Source organism: Amblyomma maculatum, unplaced genomic scaffold (assembly GCF_055883805.1).
Source record: "Amblyomma maculatum isolate TAMU_Amacu unplaced genomic scaffold, ASM5588380v1 scaffold_13, whole genome shotgun sequence".
Lineage (NCBI taxonomy): Eukaryota > Metazoa > Arthropoda > Arachnida > Ixodida > Ixodidae > Amblyomma > Amblyomma maculatum.
The window spans coordinates 30,072,870-30,092,613 of record NW_028146738.1 but is presented as its reverse complement, the minus strand read 5'-3'; the positions used below and the strand labels follow the sequence as shown (position 1 = coordinate 30,092,613).

Below are 19,744 nucleotides of genomic sequence, written 5' to 3'. Positions count from 1 at the left end.
GGCAAATAAAGTTGGCCTAATACCTCAAATCGTCTTCAACAGGCCTAGACCAAAGTGTATGTGAAAGAAAAAAAAATAATTCAGCATTAACCCTTTCGCTGTCGGGTGTTTCTGGCCGTGACACACCCTCAAGCAGTATTCACACGAGGGAGAAACCCACCTCTCTGGACCGCAATGTTGTGAAAACGAGCCGCCTTTGGGCACCTGAACCGGTTTCCCAGGGCCCCTTGGGGGTGGGGGGCTTTTTGTCTGCTCCTCCACCGGGAGGAGGGGTGTCCGCGGCCTTTTCTTCGCTCTCCTGCCAACTTCGTGGGTTGTGCTCTGCGGGAAGCGCGTTGTTGTAGCAGGTTGTGGTGTGGTGGAGCGCTCCTTTGCTGTGACAGAGCTGATTATGACATACAAAGAAACATTCTTTTCCGTTTTCACTGGCTGAGAGTATCCCCCACTATGTCAGTCGGTATGTCGGTAGTGATGCGGAGTGCAATAAAGCAATCTCGAGTATGTTTGTTTGGAAGATCATAGTGAAGTCAACGGTCGTACATCACCCACTTAGTTTGTGGGATGAATAATTAGTGTAGAGTGTTCGTAGTAAATTAAAATGAAAAGGCTGGCATCCAATGTCGTAATAAAAATTCTAATCTAGAGTATTTTCCTTCAACCATATATCACGTACAGCCTTTGCGTCTGCAATGCGATAACCAAACATTATAATCAGAATATCTGTTGCACAAGAACTCATAACTCAAATTATTGCTAACATGACGTCGCATGTCCACACTGATGCATACTTCACTACTTATCATAGTCAGGTCAGCGACTTTATACACTGATACTTTTATGCATATATAAAACTGCTCTTTTGGTAACACTGACTGTACACTTAAAATGCTCCATTTAATTTGGTACACGCATGCTTATCCAGGGCAAGACCACAACTTTTGGTATTGCCGCTTTGCCGCACCACTAATTATATGTACGCAATCATTATGCTGCAACTTTCCGAAGCAACTGAACATTTTTGCAAAACAAGGCATGACCACAGAAAACAAATAATTATCTGTAATGCCTCATCTTTCAATGTAACGTTTTTCTTGACGTTTTCGGATCTTTTGTTTCGCACTCAACTTTTTTTTTTTTTTTTTTTTTTGCTGTAAGCTTCATGTAACTTTTTTCCTGCCAAGTTCAGTGCCTATGATTCGTAAAATGCTACTCACATATGCGGTATGTAATTATTTTGTTCTAATATGTTGCTTTCTGTGTACAAACTAGAAATCTGATACTACCTCCGCGAATTCTCAAGCCCGGTCGCCGTGTGAAGAATAGGTACAGGGGGTTTCTAAAGCTGCGGCTGGCAGCCTTTTAATCTTTGTCGTGCGTTTTAGTATTGAGCAAAGTAAATAAAATACTTTGATTTCATTTCATTTCTGAAATAACTCAACTTTTCATCTAGTGACCTAGTATTAATGGAAATGAGAGTGAGGGTATGCATTCTAGTCTGTCTGTCATGGCTCTATGTCACTACCTTGTCTCTATGCTCTTATTTTGACATTGCACTGATGTGATATTTCATATAAAATATTGTCGCTACTTGATCGTAAACCTGTCTCCGGCTTCCTTGTGCTTTCTCCGCCCCATCCACACTACCAGAGCTCAAAATTTAAACAATGCACATTGAACCCGGCTGCGGCGAGGAGCGAGGCAGGCAGCGCAGAGACCGCTCTCTATGGCGCGCGCCGAGCCTCTGTCGTCTGGCAACAGTGACACCTCTCTCGTACTTCGTCGCCCGTGTGAACGCGGGAGCAAGGGAGGGGGTTCCGCCAGCCGGCGTTGCCCCCACACCCCCTCCCTGAAAGGCTCCCCCGTGTGAATACTGCTTCAGTGTCAGCGAAAATGTACCGGTACGTTCGTGACAGTGACAGGATTAATGCCCAACTAAAGTGCCTGAGAAAGCATCACATCAGCCGATTTGCTTTTTCGTGCATCGATTGCATTGATTCAACACACATTATCTCACTTACTGCGTCACGTGGTGCTGCCAAGTGGTGGCGCTACAGTATGCCCTAGCGCCCAATACCATGTACGCACAACTCACAACATACCATCACCATGCTGTGCTTCTCATAGTCCAATAAAATTTCATCAAATCGCATTTGTCGTAGGCAATACCATTGATGACCCACCAAGCGGCAAAACCATGTTTCACTAAATCTGATGAAAAAACACTGAGACAGCTGGTCTGGAGAAGTTTTGGAGCAGAATGGAGCAGGAAAAGCAGTTTGGAGCAGCACTTCCACCCGTGATCTGGTTTGGCCGGCACGGTCGCAGTACAGTAAAATTGGAATTGAGAAAAATGTTCGAATTTGAACCGGGCTTTGAAATTAGCCGAACACCTGAAAAAAAAAAAAAAGAAAACCTGGCCCAGGCAGAAAATTTTCCTGCAAGAACACGCTGGGCATACTCCATCATCCTTCCATCCACAAGCATGTAGTCAGCCACAATCATGACGCCGCCATTTTAGTGTTGTTCGCTCAAGAAGGTGTTTGCTTCTTTCAAGCGTTCCAATCATTATCATCATCATCAGCCTGACTATACCCACTGCAGGGCTAAGGCCTTTCCCACATTTCTTTAATTAACCCGGTTCTGTGCTAGCTGCATCAACTTGACCCCTGCGAACTTCTTAACCTCATCCGCCCACCTGCTTTCTTTCCCTTGGAATCCAGTTTGTTATCCTAAGCGACCATCGGTTATCCTCTCTTCGTACTACATGTCCTGCCCATGCCCAACCATGCGTTCCAATGATTTTGTGGCAATGAATGCACCCGCTCCAGTCGTGACATGATAAAGCAAACATACTAAAAACCAACAGGCTTGCGAAACCGGATGAGCAGAGCAAGGCACTGCTGGGCCCCATGTCAGGCACTCAGCCAAGTATGCCTTCCCCCATTCATGTGCCCACTGCCGGGGAAAACCCCAAAAGATGTCATTGCTGAACAGCGTCTTGGCACCCTGCAAAGAAATGCACTGTGAACCGTGGCGATGCGAAACGGAGAAATGAGCCGCACCAACGATTTTTCCCCCCTAAGTTTTCAGCGGCATAACTGTGGCTAAGTTTACATAAAAAATTACAGGACCACAGAAATTCTTTGAATTATCTGAGATTTCGATCTTAGACAGTTCGAATTATCGTGGTTTTACTGTATTTGTGAGTCCTTTCTTCTGAGCACCAGCCCTGAGTGCTACAATAGATAATGTACCACGAGAGCATTGCTATATGCAATTTATTTTACCATAGAAAATATAATAAGGCTGATGGTACCGCGGTTATTCATTGTTATATCCGATAGATTGTTCTGGGTTTGACTGCACTCTGGCCTGGGCCCGGCCCAAGTCTATGTCTAGCAAACCACTATTTTCAAAATCCCTTACTTTTCCAGATATTCCGATTATTTCAGGTCAAATTCCCCGACGAGTGAAGAGGCTCAAAAATGTAGCTGCCGATTATAATGACCATAGACAAATAATTCCCAACAAAAAGCTGTTTAGTAATCGTATTCTGCAGTTTATAATAGTGAAAGGCTGTTTACTGAAAATTAAAAGCGCACTGATGCCAGCCTCAGCAGAGCTCTTTGATACTACCAGTTGCAAAATTTCGTATAGGCCCCATATGTATAAAAAAACTGAGGTTTTGATTAGTCAAAATTCAGGTGTATATAGGGTGCCTCAATGCGAGGCACCCTAGGTCACGGCTGGTCGCGAGGGAGAGCGTGCTTCGCGCTCTTAGCGAAGATTCTTAAAGATAACAGCCGTAGAGTTAATTAAAGGGAGATGGGTGTCTTAGCACGGTCGAAAATGGTCCAAAATTGATTTTGAACAAAACTCATTTTCGGAATGTTTATCTTTTCTAGCACCTGCACTCAAATTATTAACGCTGAACTCGATCAGGAAATGCGATAAAATCGGCTTTCAAAACGTCACTGTAGCCACGAAATGCCTCTCGAAAAGAGGAATCATGTTCAAAATTTCCACGCGCACAGGGGCGTTGCAGCCGGTGATCGTCACCACCTTAGGCTTGGTTTAGAGGTGCTTTCTTTGTACGCTACCTAAAGCTGTCTAAAAATGGCTTCGCTCAAGCAGACTGGCTGCGCGCGCCGTTCCGCGTCTCCCATTGGCTCGCGTGATCGGCGCGTCATTTTTTTTTTCTGTTTTGTGTTCGCCGCCGTGGCCGCTGCTTCATGCGCGTCTCCGTTCGTACTTGTGTTCCTCAATGCAACGTTTTGTGCAGTTTTTCCTTGCGATCGAGATGCCGGAAAACAGTCGATTGTAACCATGCACGCAACGAGCCTTTGGAAGCCGCAAAAAACGGGCGTGTAACAAAAACCAGAAGACAGCGGCCACAAGCGTGCTGTCAGGACCCGAGTTACAGCCGGTGCCAGAATAGTTAGATGTGCAGGGAACATCAACTACGCTGCCCGATGACGACACCGTGGGTCCAAATTACAACGCAAATTGCACCCGGACCACGGTACACTGAGCTGACGCCGCTGCCGTGTACTACTCTACAGCGGAAGTCCGCTCTGTCGGGAAAGTTTGCGATCCAACGTGAGTCATGCGGAATGCGATGCCGGTACCGAGTTTGTGATTGTGGACATGAAAGTGTTAAGCAATTTTATTGCGCACACGAAGGGCGGAACCTGCAGCAAGATCACGGAAGATGTGAGCGGTCAACCTGCATGTATAGCATGCTGTGCGCCAGCTTAAAATGAAAATACACAGCAGAATATATCGTGCTATTTTCCTGGACTTGGCGAAATATTTAATGATTTCCCTGACATTTCCCCAATTTTTCCCGGTGCATGAAATTTCCCTGACAATTCCCAGTTGCTAGACACCCTGCTATGTGTAGATGATATTATATAAGTTTAATTCAACGTTCCTGATGCTTTTGATTATCCTAAATTGGCTCTAAAGAATGTAGCTTGTTTGTTTCTTTTCCCCAAGCAGCCTGCCACCTAGCTCTTAGTTCGCTGCACACTAACTTTATGTAATGCCTGTGTGGTATGTTCACGTTTTATTTTCATGGATCTGGCTTGTGCACCACATTTTTTCTCTTTATCCATAATCCCAAAATGACTGGGGATCCAGAGCTTTATAGCATGTTTTTTTCCTTTTACTACCTTTACTACAATGTATAGTCCATATCAGCGGTTTAACTTTAAAAAATTGCAAACATATGGGACAGCGTGGCACAAAAATATGAAGCTGGGTCAAAATGCCTCAAATGGCATGGATGTTGCATCCCTGGTAATAGGCATACCTCTGGCAGGTGGTAGTTGGCACATGACGTCGCTGGCCACTGATTGATAGCGTGGCCTTCAAATCACTCACAACCGCATGACATGGTGACTTAGCTGGCAGGAGATCCCCCTACCAACTCACTTCAACTTGAAACGTGGCCACCACGGCCGGGATCGATTCTGCATCCTCAGGAGCACCCCGACTGCTGAGCCAACAGCAATGTGCAGTATGTTTGAGATGATTTAGGCACAAACTAAGAGATCAGAGATTAAGCGAGTAATTAAGTGCATGTATGCAAACGAGAAAATGCAAGGGAAGCGACAGATGGGAGCTGTAACGCTGCTGACTCATAACATTAAGAGGGGAATTACGAGTCCAAGTTTTTGCACCTTCACTTTGTAACACCTGGCTCACCGCAGGGGCTTGCAGCCCAGCAAAAACACACAAAGGGAGCTAAACAGGCAAGCCATTGCGAACTCTGCATCTGCAGCGGCACTGGACCGCAAGCACTTAGCGTTTATGCATGCGAGGAAACATGGAAGGGACAGTATCGCACAATTTCTGGGAGTATAGCACAATTTCTGGGAGACGAGTTCACTTCTCGAGCTGTCCTGTTGCCGTTTGCCAGCATTTCCTTGTGGCTTGTCCCACTCATATTCAACCACTCACCACTCCTACACTAAGGAGGTATATGGTTAATTGCATTCCGACAATATTCAGAAAGATCCTTTCTTATGCAACCATTAGGCTAAGCTGCCATATTAGATTTTGTTGGTTTAACAAAATCATGTTAAACACTCAAGGTACGTGTGTGTGTATTAACACAGTCAAATCTCGATATAACGAATCATGCGGGACCGCCAAAAATCATTCATTGCTTTGAAATATTGGTGTAATGAGAAACATGCGGTTATAAACCAGTGGTCAAACTGAGGTATGAAAATGACACACCTTAGCAGCAAACACGTGTGCAGACAAGCAAAATCCCAAACAAAAATGTTGCACTCACTTCAAACCTGCTTAATTTGATGAAATCAGCTTTATTCTGTGCGTGTAGCACACATGATCGGTTAAAAACTCTCTACATCTTCCACTTCGCACAACACCTCATTGCGTAAATCATGGCACCGAGCGATGAAAGTCCAGACTTAGTTCATGCATAATAAAACATTAGTTGAATAGCACCTCATCTTCAGTGAAGTTTGACGATCTTGTATTGGTCTTTTAAAATGATCGCCGCGGTCAGTGAGGTGATGTCAAGCTGTCTGCAGAGGCCGATTTGTTTGTTCCATGATTCCTTGCAACGTGGCCACTTTTTCTGGCAGCGAAAACTGCATTAGCTTTTTTTTTTGGTGCCATCGCTAGTTGTATTCATCGTCGAATCTCACAGGAACTTTTCCAATAAGATCACCCGCAACAAAAATACCTGCCCGCACGCACGAATGACCGACCGGCAAACAATACACGAGAAAAAAAAAAAGCAGGCGGCTAGGCCTGCTGACTATCGCATATTAAACCACAGCTTTGTGGTGGCGCTAGGAGTTGCCACTAGATCATAATAAAAATAATAAATTACGTACATTATTCTGAAATATGTGCTTTTTTGAAATTCGTAGTTCTGAAATAATTTTTACATTCAAAATATGGAAAATCAGCCAGGAATTTTCAAAAAATTCGTCAATTTGAAAAATTTGTTAATATGTTCATACTAATGATGAGAACTGACAGCACATACACTTTCAAAAAGATCACTACGGCTACTACTACAGGATTGTTCCGTAAGTATTTAATGCCTGCTAGGTCTTACATGTACTATAATGAAGTATTCTCACAATGGCTGAGCACAAAACCTCTAATATATTTACTTCTTTTCATAACTGTGCTATTTGTTAAAGCATACGATTTAGGTTAAATTACCTGTATCAATAATTTTCAATATTCGAGACAATCAGGAAATATTTGTTGCTATGACCATTTCCACAATGAGGCGCTCGCATTGCAAAATTCGTGCTTCATGTGCTGCGCCTGGTTCTGCATGGCGATTTGTGTTTGTGATTCTTGTGATGTAATGTGATCACCTGCAGAGGAAGCACATTCGTTCATTGTGGCAAGCATCTATAGTTTTGTCGCTCAATGCAAAGCAGAGCTCGCAGCCAAGCCCTTCCACTCACCGATTCAGGTTGTCTAACGCTCAGTAACAGAGGTGATCCAATAACAACCCGGAGCGCATTACAAGTACTGGAGGAATTTTTATTATGGAGGCATTTGACGCGAGCACTTATTTCCCACGCATACATATCTTGTTCATGCGTTATGAACTACTCTTGTTATGCTGGAGGTACGTCCTCTTATAGCCCTGCATTCAGACTTCACGAACTATTACTGCAGGCTCCTGTGGTACAGTATCCATCACTGCTTGGGCATACGATGTCTCTGTGCTTGGAGGTTAAGTGATTTGGGCAGCAAGCAGCATAAAAGCTTCCAACTGGCTTCAGTTAAACTAAAACAGGCATCAATGCTACAAAGCTTCCTTGCTTACAGAGGTCAGTGCACGTGCCACTGCTCTGCAGTAACGCCAGCAAGAATCAGCACAGCTCCCTAAACACAAGGTGCTACTAGTGGTGTGCACTAGGGGTACCTGTTACCGTACCGATTCGTGGGTGTGCCAACAGAGCCCTCTCTTTTCTTTTACCAAGTGTGGATATGACAAGGTTAACATCCTCTCCACATTCTAGAGGCAACACAGCCTTGTGACTAGGCTTCCCTGGTAAAGCTAAAGCTGTATTTGAGAAAGTACAGCTTTAGCAAGACTCCAAGCTAGGCTTCTTGGTTCATAGTTACTAAAAAGATTTGCAGCGCTGAAAGATGACACAGAGAAAAAAGATGCACAGGACGGCGCTACACTTTCAACAATGCTTTAATTCATGCAAACACACAGAATATATATGCAGCAGGTGATGGGAAGTTATCATGAGATGAGCTATAATCTTCCATATAGTCACCATGGTGCTGCACGGTAATGAATATGCTTTTTTAGATAGATATGGAAGATTATAGCTCATCTTATGATAACTTCCCATCACCCGCTGCATATATATTCTGTGTTTTTGCATGAATTAAAGCATTGTTGAAAGTGTAGCGCCGTCCTGTGCATCTTTTTTCTCTGTGTCGTCTTTTAGCGCTGCAAATCTTTTCAGTAATTACAGCTTTAGCATTAATACCATGTGGTTACGAAGACAACATGAATTGACTTAATGTCAATACCAAAGCTTTGCATGAACACGGCGTCTTCTGTCTTTTAAGAGGCAACAGTTCAGAAATGGACATGACACAGCTGAGCATGGCACAACGGCCCACGCCGCACCTCCACTTCTTGTCATCCCTGCCTCGTGCTTTGCGTTGCCCAGTGCTGCAAACTTTTGGTTGTTACTTCCCTTTCTTAGTTCTCGCTGTAGTTTTACTCCCTTTTTAATTTCTCAACAGTCCACGTCACCCTTCATTCCACGTTCATAGCCAGCTTTACTGTCTTTTTCTCTATGCACCATATGCTCCTCCTGTCTCCAAGGCCCTCGTAAAGCTGGCTTCTCCTCACATCTGATAAGCATAGTAGTAAAGCTATCTTAAAATGTGCCATTTCGTGGGAAGTACGTCACCACAGCCACACACTTTACTGTAAATAGTTCTGAAAAAAAAAAAAAAAATAAAAAAAAAAATAAAAAATAAGATAAAAAATGGCTTCACTATAAAGCATAAAAAAAATGTACAGGCATTTATAGAAGAATTGGCACTTCAGCCTCACTTTGCTATATCCAAGTTTACTATATAGCGGAATTCTACTGTATTTGTGGCGGAACCAATTTGCACTCGAATTAATGCATTTTTTATACCATATTTTCGTGTTTCTAAGCGCTCCCCCCCCCTCCTCGGAATCTCGTAAAATGGGGGAAAAGGCTTGCACTCAAATCTATGCACCCCCTTTTCCTTTTTTGTAAGCAACAGCATGTCAGACAAGGCTGCAAATGTGCTAGCTCATGCAACCAGAGTCGCCGGACTCCCAAGGTGGTGCAGTCTCTGCGGCGCAATAGCAATATACTTTTGTTGCTGTGTTCCAATACTACACTACAGCTGGAAACGCACAACGGCAAAAGCCGGCCGAAAGTCAGCCAGTAACTCCATCTTTGTGTTTGTCACGTGGACCCGGAATCGGCAGCCATCGGGCGGAGCTCAGAAGATGTTGCATCGCAGACCCACACTGCTTTGTTTGGTGATCATAACTGAAGCCAGAATGAGTTTCAAGAGGGCTGCCGTAGCTTAGTATTGAAGCGAACTGTAATCGCGTTTGCTGATGATGTTTGCCAAGCTTATTGGCTAAATAAAATGTTATTTTTTGCGCCCGTGTCATCAAGGTATTGCCACAAGAACAGAGATGGGGGGGGGGGGGGGGAATATCAAATTTTTCAAATTTAAGCACCTACCCTTCACTTTCAGCATTGCAATAGTGAAAGAAGGGGGGTACTTAGAATCGAGTAAACAATGTATGTATATGTAAGCATCTCGCTTTTACTGTTCTCCAAAGGTACATCAGCATGGACACAGACAAGGGGAAGAATGCCTTTTTAGCCGATACGTCAAAGGCGTTCTTTCTCAATCAAGGCAGTGAAAGTGAAATGGAATGCATCAAAATCGTAAACTACAGTGAAACCTCGTTATAACGAACAGTTAAAAAATCGGAAAATAGTTTGCTCTATCCATAATTCGTAATATAAAATTTCGTAGAAAATACATGCAAGAGCAGCAAAATTAAATCAGAGAAGGCACAGCAACTCGGAGGGTGCCTACTTGGGTCACGTCTATTTATTTACGCGCAAAGAACTGCGTTACTGTGGCCTGCTTTTTTGTGTTGATCGCGTTTCGTATCACACCCTGTTCCACAGTTTGCAAACACTCAACAAGGGCAAACCCACTGCTCTCAATAGCACTGCAGTGGCGGCGCAGTAAATCCAATGCAGCAAGCGCTTCGTCTGTGGGGGATATTCAGAAACTTCCACAGCGATTTCAGCGTCCGTCAGTACAGCCGTGGTTGCCGCGATGTCGTCGTCGCCTACAAAGTCCTCTACAGTCATTGTTGCGGGCATGTCACCAACAAAACGCGAAAAACCTTTCCAGGCTTCATCGAGCTTGCGGAGCTCTGCTTATGCTTCGTCGGGATCGTCCCCATCGTCACTTGATGCACGGGCCTCTGCTGGAACAAAACCTGCATACCGAAAGCAGTTGGCAATCGTTTCGCCATTGATGCTGTCCCGTGCTGCTCCCAGCAAGTCGATCTTCCAAGTTCTGCTTCATACGAAGCTTCACGAAAAGAGTGTCAATCAGTCTCCTCTTGTAAACTGCTTTGAAGGCCCTGATTTTATCTCGAGCTTGGCCGCTAACGTCAGTGCTGCTCTTTTTTTCACGTTCACCGCCATCACAGCACTACGCACACCCGCGCACCACACTCTACACGACGACCGACGCAGCCTCCATCGAACGCTACGACGGCCACGCCGCAACGCAGCTGCTAACACTAAAACGCGAAAGACGCAAAAACCAAAAAGGCAAAAGCAACATTCGATCATGCCGCTGTTGCCGCTGCTGAAGTGGCGCTGTCAGCGATTGTGAGATGCGAATGATTTCTCATGGCCTCCGAGATCACCTCTGCGCGCGTGTTTGTGCGTGCGGTGGTGATCTTGGAGGCCAGAAATTCGATCGCGCTGCTGCCGCCGCTGCTGCAGCGGCGCTGTCAGCGATTGTGAGATGTGAACGATTTCTCATAGCCTCCAAGATCACCTCCGCGTGCTCAAACACATGCGCGGAGGTGATCTCGGAGGCCATGAATTTCTTTGGCTGTCAGCTCTCAATGCCGTCGTGGCATCTGTGGCGCTGTCAGCGTCTGCGAGGTAGTCCTGAACGTTTGCTGCGCCGCACAACACACCTGTAGTGCAACGAAGCCTCCCTCCTGCTATTAAGTGAGGTAGCGCTTGGCGTCGCGAAGTTCGTAATATCCGTCTTATGCCGAACCACGTTCGCTATGCGAAATTAAAATACATGCGCCTGACAAAAATATTTCGGAAGAGTTCGATATATTCAATAATTCGTTATATGCGTGTTTGTTATATTGAGGTTTGACTGTACCTGTTTAGCATGCATCGAAACTTTAGAGAAAATATGCGATGCGATGAAGTGCATGGAGATTTACGCATCTACTTCCATTAAGAGATGAACTCACTCTAGAGGATGACCTCATCTACAAGGCACTATGACTGCCCATCCTAACGTGTCTGCGTCGTGAAATTAAAGAGAAGATACAGAAGAGAAGTATGAACCCATACCAACGTGCCCAGTCATCAACCTTGTTAAAGAGAAGCTTTACTCATCGTACATGGGAATCAATAACTGTCTTCAACGTGACAGCAAATGTGTTTCCTGGGCGAGCATGAATGTGGAACTGAAAGCCTATGTTGCACGGTATGAATTACGCCTAAAGCATGTGGATTCCCAGAGCAGCGAGGAACTATCATCCTCACCTGGAACTGAGTTACTCGAGGAAACGAGTTGGATATGACAACTTTGAATAAAGGAAAATACACCTTCAAACCAAGGTAGAAAAAGCTCACTTTGCCAGATATGGTGTCCCAAGAGTGCTAGCAAAATTACAACGGACTGCAACTGCAAAAAGCTAGAACTGTAAAGGATATTCATGCTCACACGATATGGCCAAAACAAACTGAAACATGCTTAAGCAAGAGCTGTTGCCAGGCTAGTTGGTAAATGTCTGCAGAAGCCATGGCAAATTGCGCTAAAAACACCGCACACACAAAAAAAGAAGGACACGTAGCGACGAGCACAAATCCTGTGCTACATGTCCTTCTTTCCTTGCGTGCTGTGTTTTTAGCTCAATTTGCCATGGCTTCTGCAGACAAACTGTGAAAATGGCTAAAATGCAAAAAAAAAAAGAAAAAAAAAAACAGCAGAAAACAAGTCAAAACCAAAATTTAGCATTTTTAGATCGTTTGGTCTGGTTTACAAGGTTTAACGTCCTAAAGCAACTTAGGCCATGAGAGACGTCGTAGTGGAGGGCTCCGGAAATTTAGACCCCCTGGGGTTCGTGCACTGCCATCGCAGAGAACATGGGCATTTTTAGAGTTCTGAAACATAGCACTAAAGAACTAAATATCAGCCCGATATAATTGCTCGTAGTGATGCACGTGCCAGCACCAGCCGCGTGTCGAAGAGCGAAAGAGGCAGCGCCGGCACAAGCGCTGCAGAATACTCTTGAATTTGCCCTTAGGTCAGATGCTGCCACTCTTACAGCTTTGATTTAATAAATGTGGTCACAGTGGTTGCCCCTATCCAGTGATCTCCCCGTGCCAATAGGTTATTGCACAAGAATGACTTCGCTGATGAAAACACAGCTGCTGCATACCAGAACAATGAATGGGACCTACAAGAAACAGGCAAGAAAGCAAAGAACAATCTTCAATCATAACAAATATAAAATGTCTCAGGAATTGAGCATGGATTGAAGAAAATGTGAAAAAAAGATCTGATGACAGACAGGCAGATGTGCTTACTGAATGGAAAAGCCTCTGACAGAGGTCAGCCGGAGAGTTGACCATCTGGCATGCTACTCTGCACAATGCAAGGAGGAGAAAAGAAGAAAAAGGGCAGTGGTGGGTGACGATGCGTTTTAAAGAGGTATGACACAAATATACTGGCACAGTCATTTGTCCCACAATTTGTATGACTATGGAACCGGAGTAAAGAAAAGGGATGTTGAAGATGGAGAAAAGCAAACGAAGGAAACTAAAGAGCAAAGTAGCAGCACCCTGAAGTGACTCAACACATCAGTGTCAACCATAATGTCAAGATTGCTGGCAAGCTACAGGAAAGTGTGTTGAAAGAAGCTCCTATCGATGGTGCCAGCTGCAACAGATTCACAGTGGGAGCACCTGCAAGCAACATGCCAAAAGCATCGACCAGCAGCAGCTATTCCTTCTCACCACCAAGTAACTCAAGTTACACGTCATCAATTCTCAAGCTGCTATACAAAAGATCCAATTCTGTATTCCTGTAACCCCAATTATGTAGCCTAAGCTGTATTTAAACCACAGTCATCCCCATGCAAAAGAAGTTGTTAGTTCATTCAACCAACCGCTATGAGACAAAGCACCAAAAGGAATGGTCATTTACAGTCGTTACTTCACCCATTCAATGAACATATGACTGTTTTTCCAATACTGCCTTTGACACCATCACTGCGTCAACCTGAGCAATGTCCCTAGCCATGAAATCAGTTTAGGTTAGCAGTTTTAAAACACGGTTCTATATGCTATTTGCTAATTATTTCCTAAGTCGGAAATAGGGAACTCCAAGGAATATCATGCAATAGTCTAGCCCAGTTATAGCGAAGCCACTCATAGCGAAATAGCGGTTATAATGAAGGAAGTTTAATTTCCCATTCCCATTTTTGATTTTCAATACAATTTGGGTTCAGTTTTAACAAAGTAAATAAGTGCACGTCAGCGGATATAGCGAAGTGATTTTGTACCAAATGAAAAATAATGTATCAATCGGCAGACTTTTATGCCTTCAGGCAAATTTTTGAGCGAAAATAAGGACAAAATGTGGCTGACGGTCGCATTCACAGCGCAGTCTGCTCTCCCGTGAAGCAAAAGGTTGCTTCACTGCATCGCTTGACTTGGCGTCTTCGTGATGCAGCGTTTCGCTATGCCGTTGAGCCGGTTGCGTGGGAGGTAAAACAGAAAATAAAAGTTAATTCTCGGTGAGGTCACAGAGCAGCGATAGACTTAGCCAATCGCGGCTCTTTAATTTCACTCTCTGGAGCTTCTCTCCTCTCGGTTCTGGGCCCGGGAGAGGGAGAGTCAGGGAGAAAGCATCGTGGGAGTGAGAGAGGAAGAGAGAAGCAAGAGCGTTTCCCCTGCTTTTGTGGATCTTTGTATGCCATTTGTATGCGCTTCTCTCGCTGACGCCATTACGCCTTCCTGCCTTGTTCCGCTTCTCACCTTTGATATCTTGTGACCCCTGACTTCGCCTGGTCAATTTTTAGACAACGGACCTACTTAGTTATCCCATTTCTCGGATCCGACCCCTCGATTTCTCGGCAATGTCAAGTCTCGCGAGCCCCAGCACTTCAGCGGGAAAGAGAAAAGTGTTGTCATTGAAGACTAAGCGGGCCATTCTGGACGAAGTGCGCCGAAACGTGAAGAAGAGTGATATCGCCCCGAAGTATGAAATTGCATAGTCCACACACACTATGATAATCAAGAACAGCAGCAAGATCGACGGCGTTATTGATGACGACGTTGGCAGTGGGGAACGGAAGAGGATCCAGAGCGCCACGTACACTGACATAGAAGCCGCACTTTACAGATGGTTCTTGGATGCCCGATCAAAGAATACCCCGCTCAGTGGACCCATCGTGCTAGTGAAAGCTAAGAATTTGGGCTTCACTCTCGGTCATGGTGACTTCCAGCTGGGAAATGGAGCAGTGCGGACACAGCGCCTGCCGAGGATGAAGCTGTTGCGGTTGTCATTGCTGCAACAGCTGATGGTGTGCCACGACAGCCTGCTTAGAGCAGCTATGGGAGTCTGCTAAAGAGTTGGACCTTGTGCCTTCAGGTCTGTCCCATCTGGACTTCATTTCAGCCGACGACGAACTTGTTGCCACGCAGGACTTCACAACTGATGAAGTTGCCGGGAACGGCATGGAAGGGATGGATAGTGCCTCCGAGTGACTGCGGTGACGCTAGTTGCGCCCCTCCGCAGCAGCCATCGCGGCAGTTGACACACTACAGATGTGTACCTCGGGAGTTCAAAACAGAACTTCAGTTCACAGTTGGACTGTATGGAGGCAGCGATCATGAAGACCGCACTTGCAAAACATCATCAGGGAATGCTGGCCCACTTCGTCCAGCAACGATAAAACAATTTACTCAAATTTGTCTAATTTTTTTATAGTCCAGATACAACAAAATAGTGGATATAGTGAAGCAATTTCCAATTCCCGCCGACTACGTTATAACTGGGCCAGACTAACTCGAAATGGTTAAAAAAAAAACACAACAAACAGACTTTCCCTTCAAATTAGATGCAAGACTTCTTCTTGGGAGTTGCAGAAAAAAAAGAGGCCACAGCTCTACTTTTACGATGACAGTCATGTAATTCTTCTGGTTTGTGACCTACACACCTTAGAATTCTCTGGCCTTTCCCTTGATTGTCACCAATGTCCTGGTCAGAGGTCACGATGGGTCTACATGAGTGGCATCTATCTTTTCCTACCTTTCTCATATCATGCTCAGTTGAAATGCCTCTCTGCTGTATTCACTTTTATTTAGTTCTCGCCTTTATCTGGACATGATGCATGCTTACTTACCTTGAGGGAGTAGGTCTGAGCAAAGTCCTTCCATGTAGCCTCTGTTGCTGTTGGAAAATATGTGTCCAACTTCTCCAGCACAAATCCAGGTGGCAGGGCCTTTTCAGCATACACTATGATCTCCTGAAAAAGGCAGGAAGGTTGAAATATAATTAACAAAGTATGCAAGTGAGCCAGACAGAACTGTGCTGCAGAAGAAACAGAAAGCAACAGCTGATGTACAAATGCAGATAACTGTTTTAAATCTTCAGAGCAGCCAAATACTTTAGCCTTTTGCCATTCTCTTCCCAATAGTGTGAAAACAAAAGCTGTCATCGTTCCTGTGATGCTATTTCAGAGGCTAGAATGAGCAGTTTGCTCATCGCAGTCATGTGTGCCAAGTGGTCGAGGATAGTTGACGTTCACAGGCTTGCTCTTCTAGCAAAGCTCCAATTTTGGCGAAACCTGCATACTTCATATCCTTCGAGGGTAATTCCCACATTTAGACTGACTATATTGAGGTTTGCAGTTTTTTAAAGTATAGTTATGCTAAAAATGGCTATACATTGAGTGCGAGACCATAATAATGCACAGCTATTCATCCAAATTCCATAGATGAGCGAATGAGGATTTTGTATACCGAGACGTTAATCTCATGTGGGCTGTTACCAGGTTGTTTGGTGACCAAGCCTCATCAAGGGGTGCAACAGGTGAAGTAGGATTAGGAGCAATTTTTGGAGTAGGAAAATCTTATGTTTTGGAGCATTAAAATCCAAATTCTGGAAAAGGTCACAGGGGAAAAAAACTTCCGTTTAACGGGGAACAAAACCTTATTTTAACCACAAAAAATAAATAAATAAATGCCAAAAGCATATAAGGAAGCAAGTTGTAAGGAAACTAAACAGGCGAGCGCATCTTTGGCCACACACTTTATAGGGGCAGGTGATGACTGGGGATATTAGGTTATAGACAAGCGTCAGCCCGTGACGTCAGTGGAGATGCGGCGGCGCTGGCGACAGCAGTGACTTTCGTGGTGTAGGCAAAAGCCCGAATCGTCTGCATTGGATGCGCAGCGCTTGCTGCGTTTTCGGGCATAATTCCCGATATTTCTGCAAGCTGTGGTGCGGTTGATTGCGCCAAGAGGCACAAAAAACAAAATGGCACTTGTTTTAACATGTTTCTTGCGGTCGGATAAAGATGAGAGCGAAGGGCAGCCGCGTTGAGCGCGACAAGTAGACTTCGGTGACGGATTACCTTCGCGGCTAACGTGCGTTGCACTTCTGCACTGCAACTAGATGAGTTCGTTTGCAACCCTTAATTGTCGTGATTATACTTTTCGGCGGCACGACGTAGAGCGCAATAACAACAAACGCCTGCAGCTCGTGCCCGTTTTGATATACTATGAAGTCATAAAAAGTTTAGACGCGATATTCCGTGTGCGTATGATCCCGCAGGGAAGCTGCACTAGTTCCATTCACCTCCAGTATTGCCGATGCATATATTCACACAGAAAAAGACACAAAACTTGCTGCGAATTGGTAACTGCAATTACCTTGAGCGGTCACTCCAGCGCGATATTGCCGATATTACAGGCCCGCGGACTTAATTCTAAAGTAGCTTTTTTTTTCCTTTTTTACTTTCGCGAGTTTCGATTGACTCTTCATCACCGGTTCTATAGTAACATCGTTATGATCCAGGCAGTCCCGCAGCATTATTTCTCATAGTCTTAAATTTTCTTTTTGAACGTCAATATGATCCTGACGAACGTACGAATTAAATATCCACGTACAACCTAGCTCTGGTCAAGCAGGATATTTAAGTATATATGGTACATGGAGTTTAATGTCCCAAAGTGAAATCGGCTATAAGGGGTGTAAAATAAGCATAATAGATGACGCGAGTCCGAATAAAAAATTTCCAAGTATATTCAAGAACATCAGCAGGTTGCGCAAATTTCGCTGCAAGCGATCGTGAAGAATGTTAGTTTGCATCTGCACTCGTGCTTCTCTCCTAGAGAGCAATGAGGAAAAAAAAAAATGAGAGCATTCTCGCAGGCCTTCATGTATATATTAAACTGTGAATGACCTTGGCTACGCATGTAAGATGAGACAGACGTCAAATGTCTTTTTTATCGAGCAGGCGAACATAGGTTGCCAGTGCACTATGCGCGCGAACATGTTACAATTACTAAAAGATTGAGTTCTTATTAAAATATGAAATTCTATGACTTACGTTTTTGGTAAAGTGAGCTAGAAATGTAATTTCTAGTTCACTATATATAGTTGTCGATAATATTGTTCCCTAAGTGAAAGTGCTTGAAGCAGCTAGAAAGGCGCGCAGTCAAAAAACACACTTCGTTATTCACATCGTCGTACTCCTTGCATGCGCTATAGGCCCGGGAGTTGAGCAATGTTGACGATTAGTCTTTCTTGTACATTGCGCTTTCTCGTTTTAATTTAACTTATTCAACACTGCAGTCGCCTACGCACCGTAGCCGCGCGCTTTTGAGGCCACGGATAAGGAAACCAATGCAGCGCTCTTTGCCAGGTAATTCCAGCAGTAATTGGCTGATAACGTGCTGAAATACTCTCCAGGCATACACCAAACTATTTCTAAGCAGAAGCGAAGCTTATGCTTCAGAATACTCGCATGCGCGAACTGATTTCGAAGGCAGTGTTGCTTGGCGCAGTGTAGGCACGCTGCGTTTTTGCCTACACCCCTTGTCGCTGCCGATCGCAGCGCCACCTTTGTTTACAAACATGACGCTTGTCTATACACCGCACACGTGTTTCAGCAGTTTTAAAGGTTTTTTGGCAATCTTGGGCTTCATCACGATGTTATGGAATTGAAAATTTAAAACTAAAGCACATTTTGCCTGCCTGGCCAGCGTCTGAAAAAAACTTTACATGTGCCCGCTATCCCCCCCCCTCCTGATCTTTGTCACAGTAACCCTTCTGAATTTTTCTGGTGCTGAATAGGCAGACATTGTGCATTGTGTGGTGTGCATGAGGTTTGGTCTAACGTCCCAAGGCGACTCCGGCTGTGAGAGACACCATGGTAGAGATCAGAACGGAGTCCGAAGCGGACACTGGCATGGTTAGCTCAAGAACAATAATATCAGATGGCGGTGACGTCAAGGCTCTGCACAGTGCGAGAACATTTACACGAACCTGACGCAGAGCACCAACGCAGTGCTGCAGCCATGGTCAATAATGATCAGAAAAAAGCAATTGCTTCCACAGAAGAAAGCCGTTTGCTGAGAAGAACATTAAATGAAAACAAAGTTTCACTTCAGACAAATCTGCTCCATGAAATGCACTCAAATTCTGCTGCAAAAACAGCTAATAGGGTGGAGCAAGCAGTTAACAAATTTGATGCTACCTTAACAGACAGCCACCTCCAGCATCACACGGTGCTAACCACCGGGTGCCAGACCAAGACATGCTTGAGGTGGCTGGTTCACTTTGCCTGCTTTTTCTCCTGTGTACAATCGGTCCTTAGACAATGCGCTGAAAACGCGCTGTTCAGGCAGCGATCCGGTACATGTGAAAAAAGAAGCCGAACCACTGCATCAGCTATCGTCAGCCACACTGACAATGAACTGAAACTGCGGACAGTTTTCTTGTATATTTTATGTAAATGTTTGACACATCAACAACAGTTGAGAAATGAATAATCACCTGAGCATGTCAATACTTCTTGAACACAAAGAGCACACCATGAAAGGATAACACATACCAAAAGCCGGGCACGCAAGATGAGGGGAACAAGAACCTTCTCCGAGGTGAACTTTTCCCTTGAGTACATGTCCTGGAAGACGTCCACCAGCACTTTGAGCACTGCGGGGTCCCAGGAGGAGATGGTCTTGTAAGAGGAGGTCAGATAGCCATTGAAGATGTGCACCAGGTACATGAGGCAGATGTATGGTGAGCTCAGATTGTACACAATAGTTTGCTTGTTACCCCGCCCACGGAGCGCTGCATGGAAATGAATCGCCAGGGGCACACACAAGCTTCAAATCCCTGCCACACAAGCACA

The 19,744-nt window shown here is 44.8% G+C and overlaps 1 protein-coding gene across 2 annotated transcripts in view; it reads right to left on the bottom strand.

Moving 5' to 3' along the window:
• LOC146172489 (uncharacterized) overlaps positions 1-19,744 on the bottom strand; it is a 57,292-nt gene that overhangs the window by 36,265 nt on the left and 1,283 nt on the right. For both annotated transcript variants that reach the window (XM_084585899.1, XM_084585900.1), the window contains 2 exons: positions 19,445-19,683; positions 15,728-15,850 (listed from right to left, as the gene is read on the bottom strand). In XM_084585899.1, coding sequence (XP_084442025.1) covers positions 15,728-15,850; positions 19,445-19,683 — 362 coding nt within the window. The remainder of the gene's footprint in view (positions 1-15,727; positions 15,851-19,444; positions 19,684-19,744) is intronic.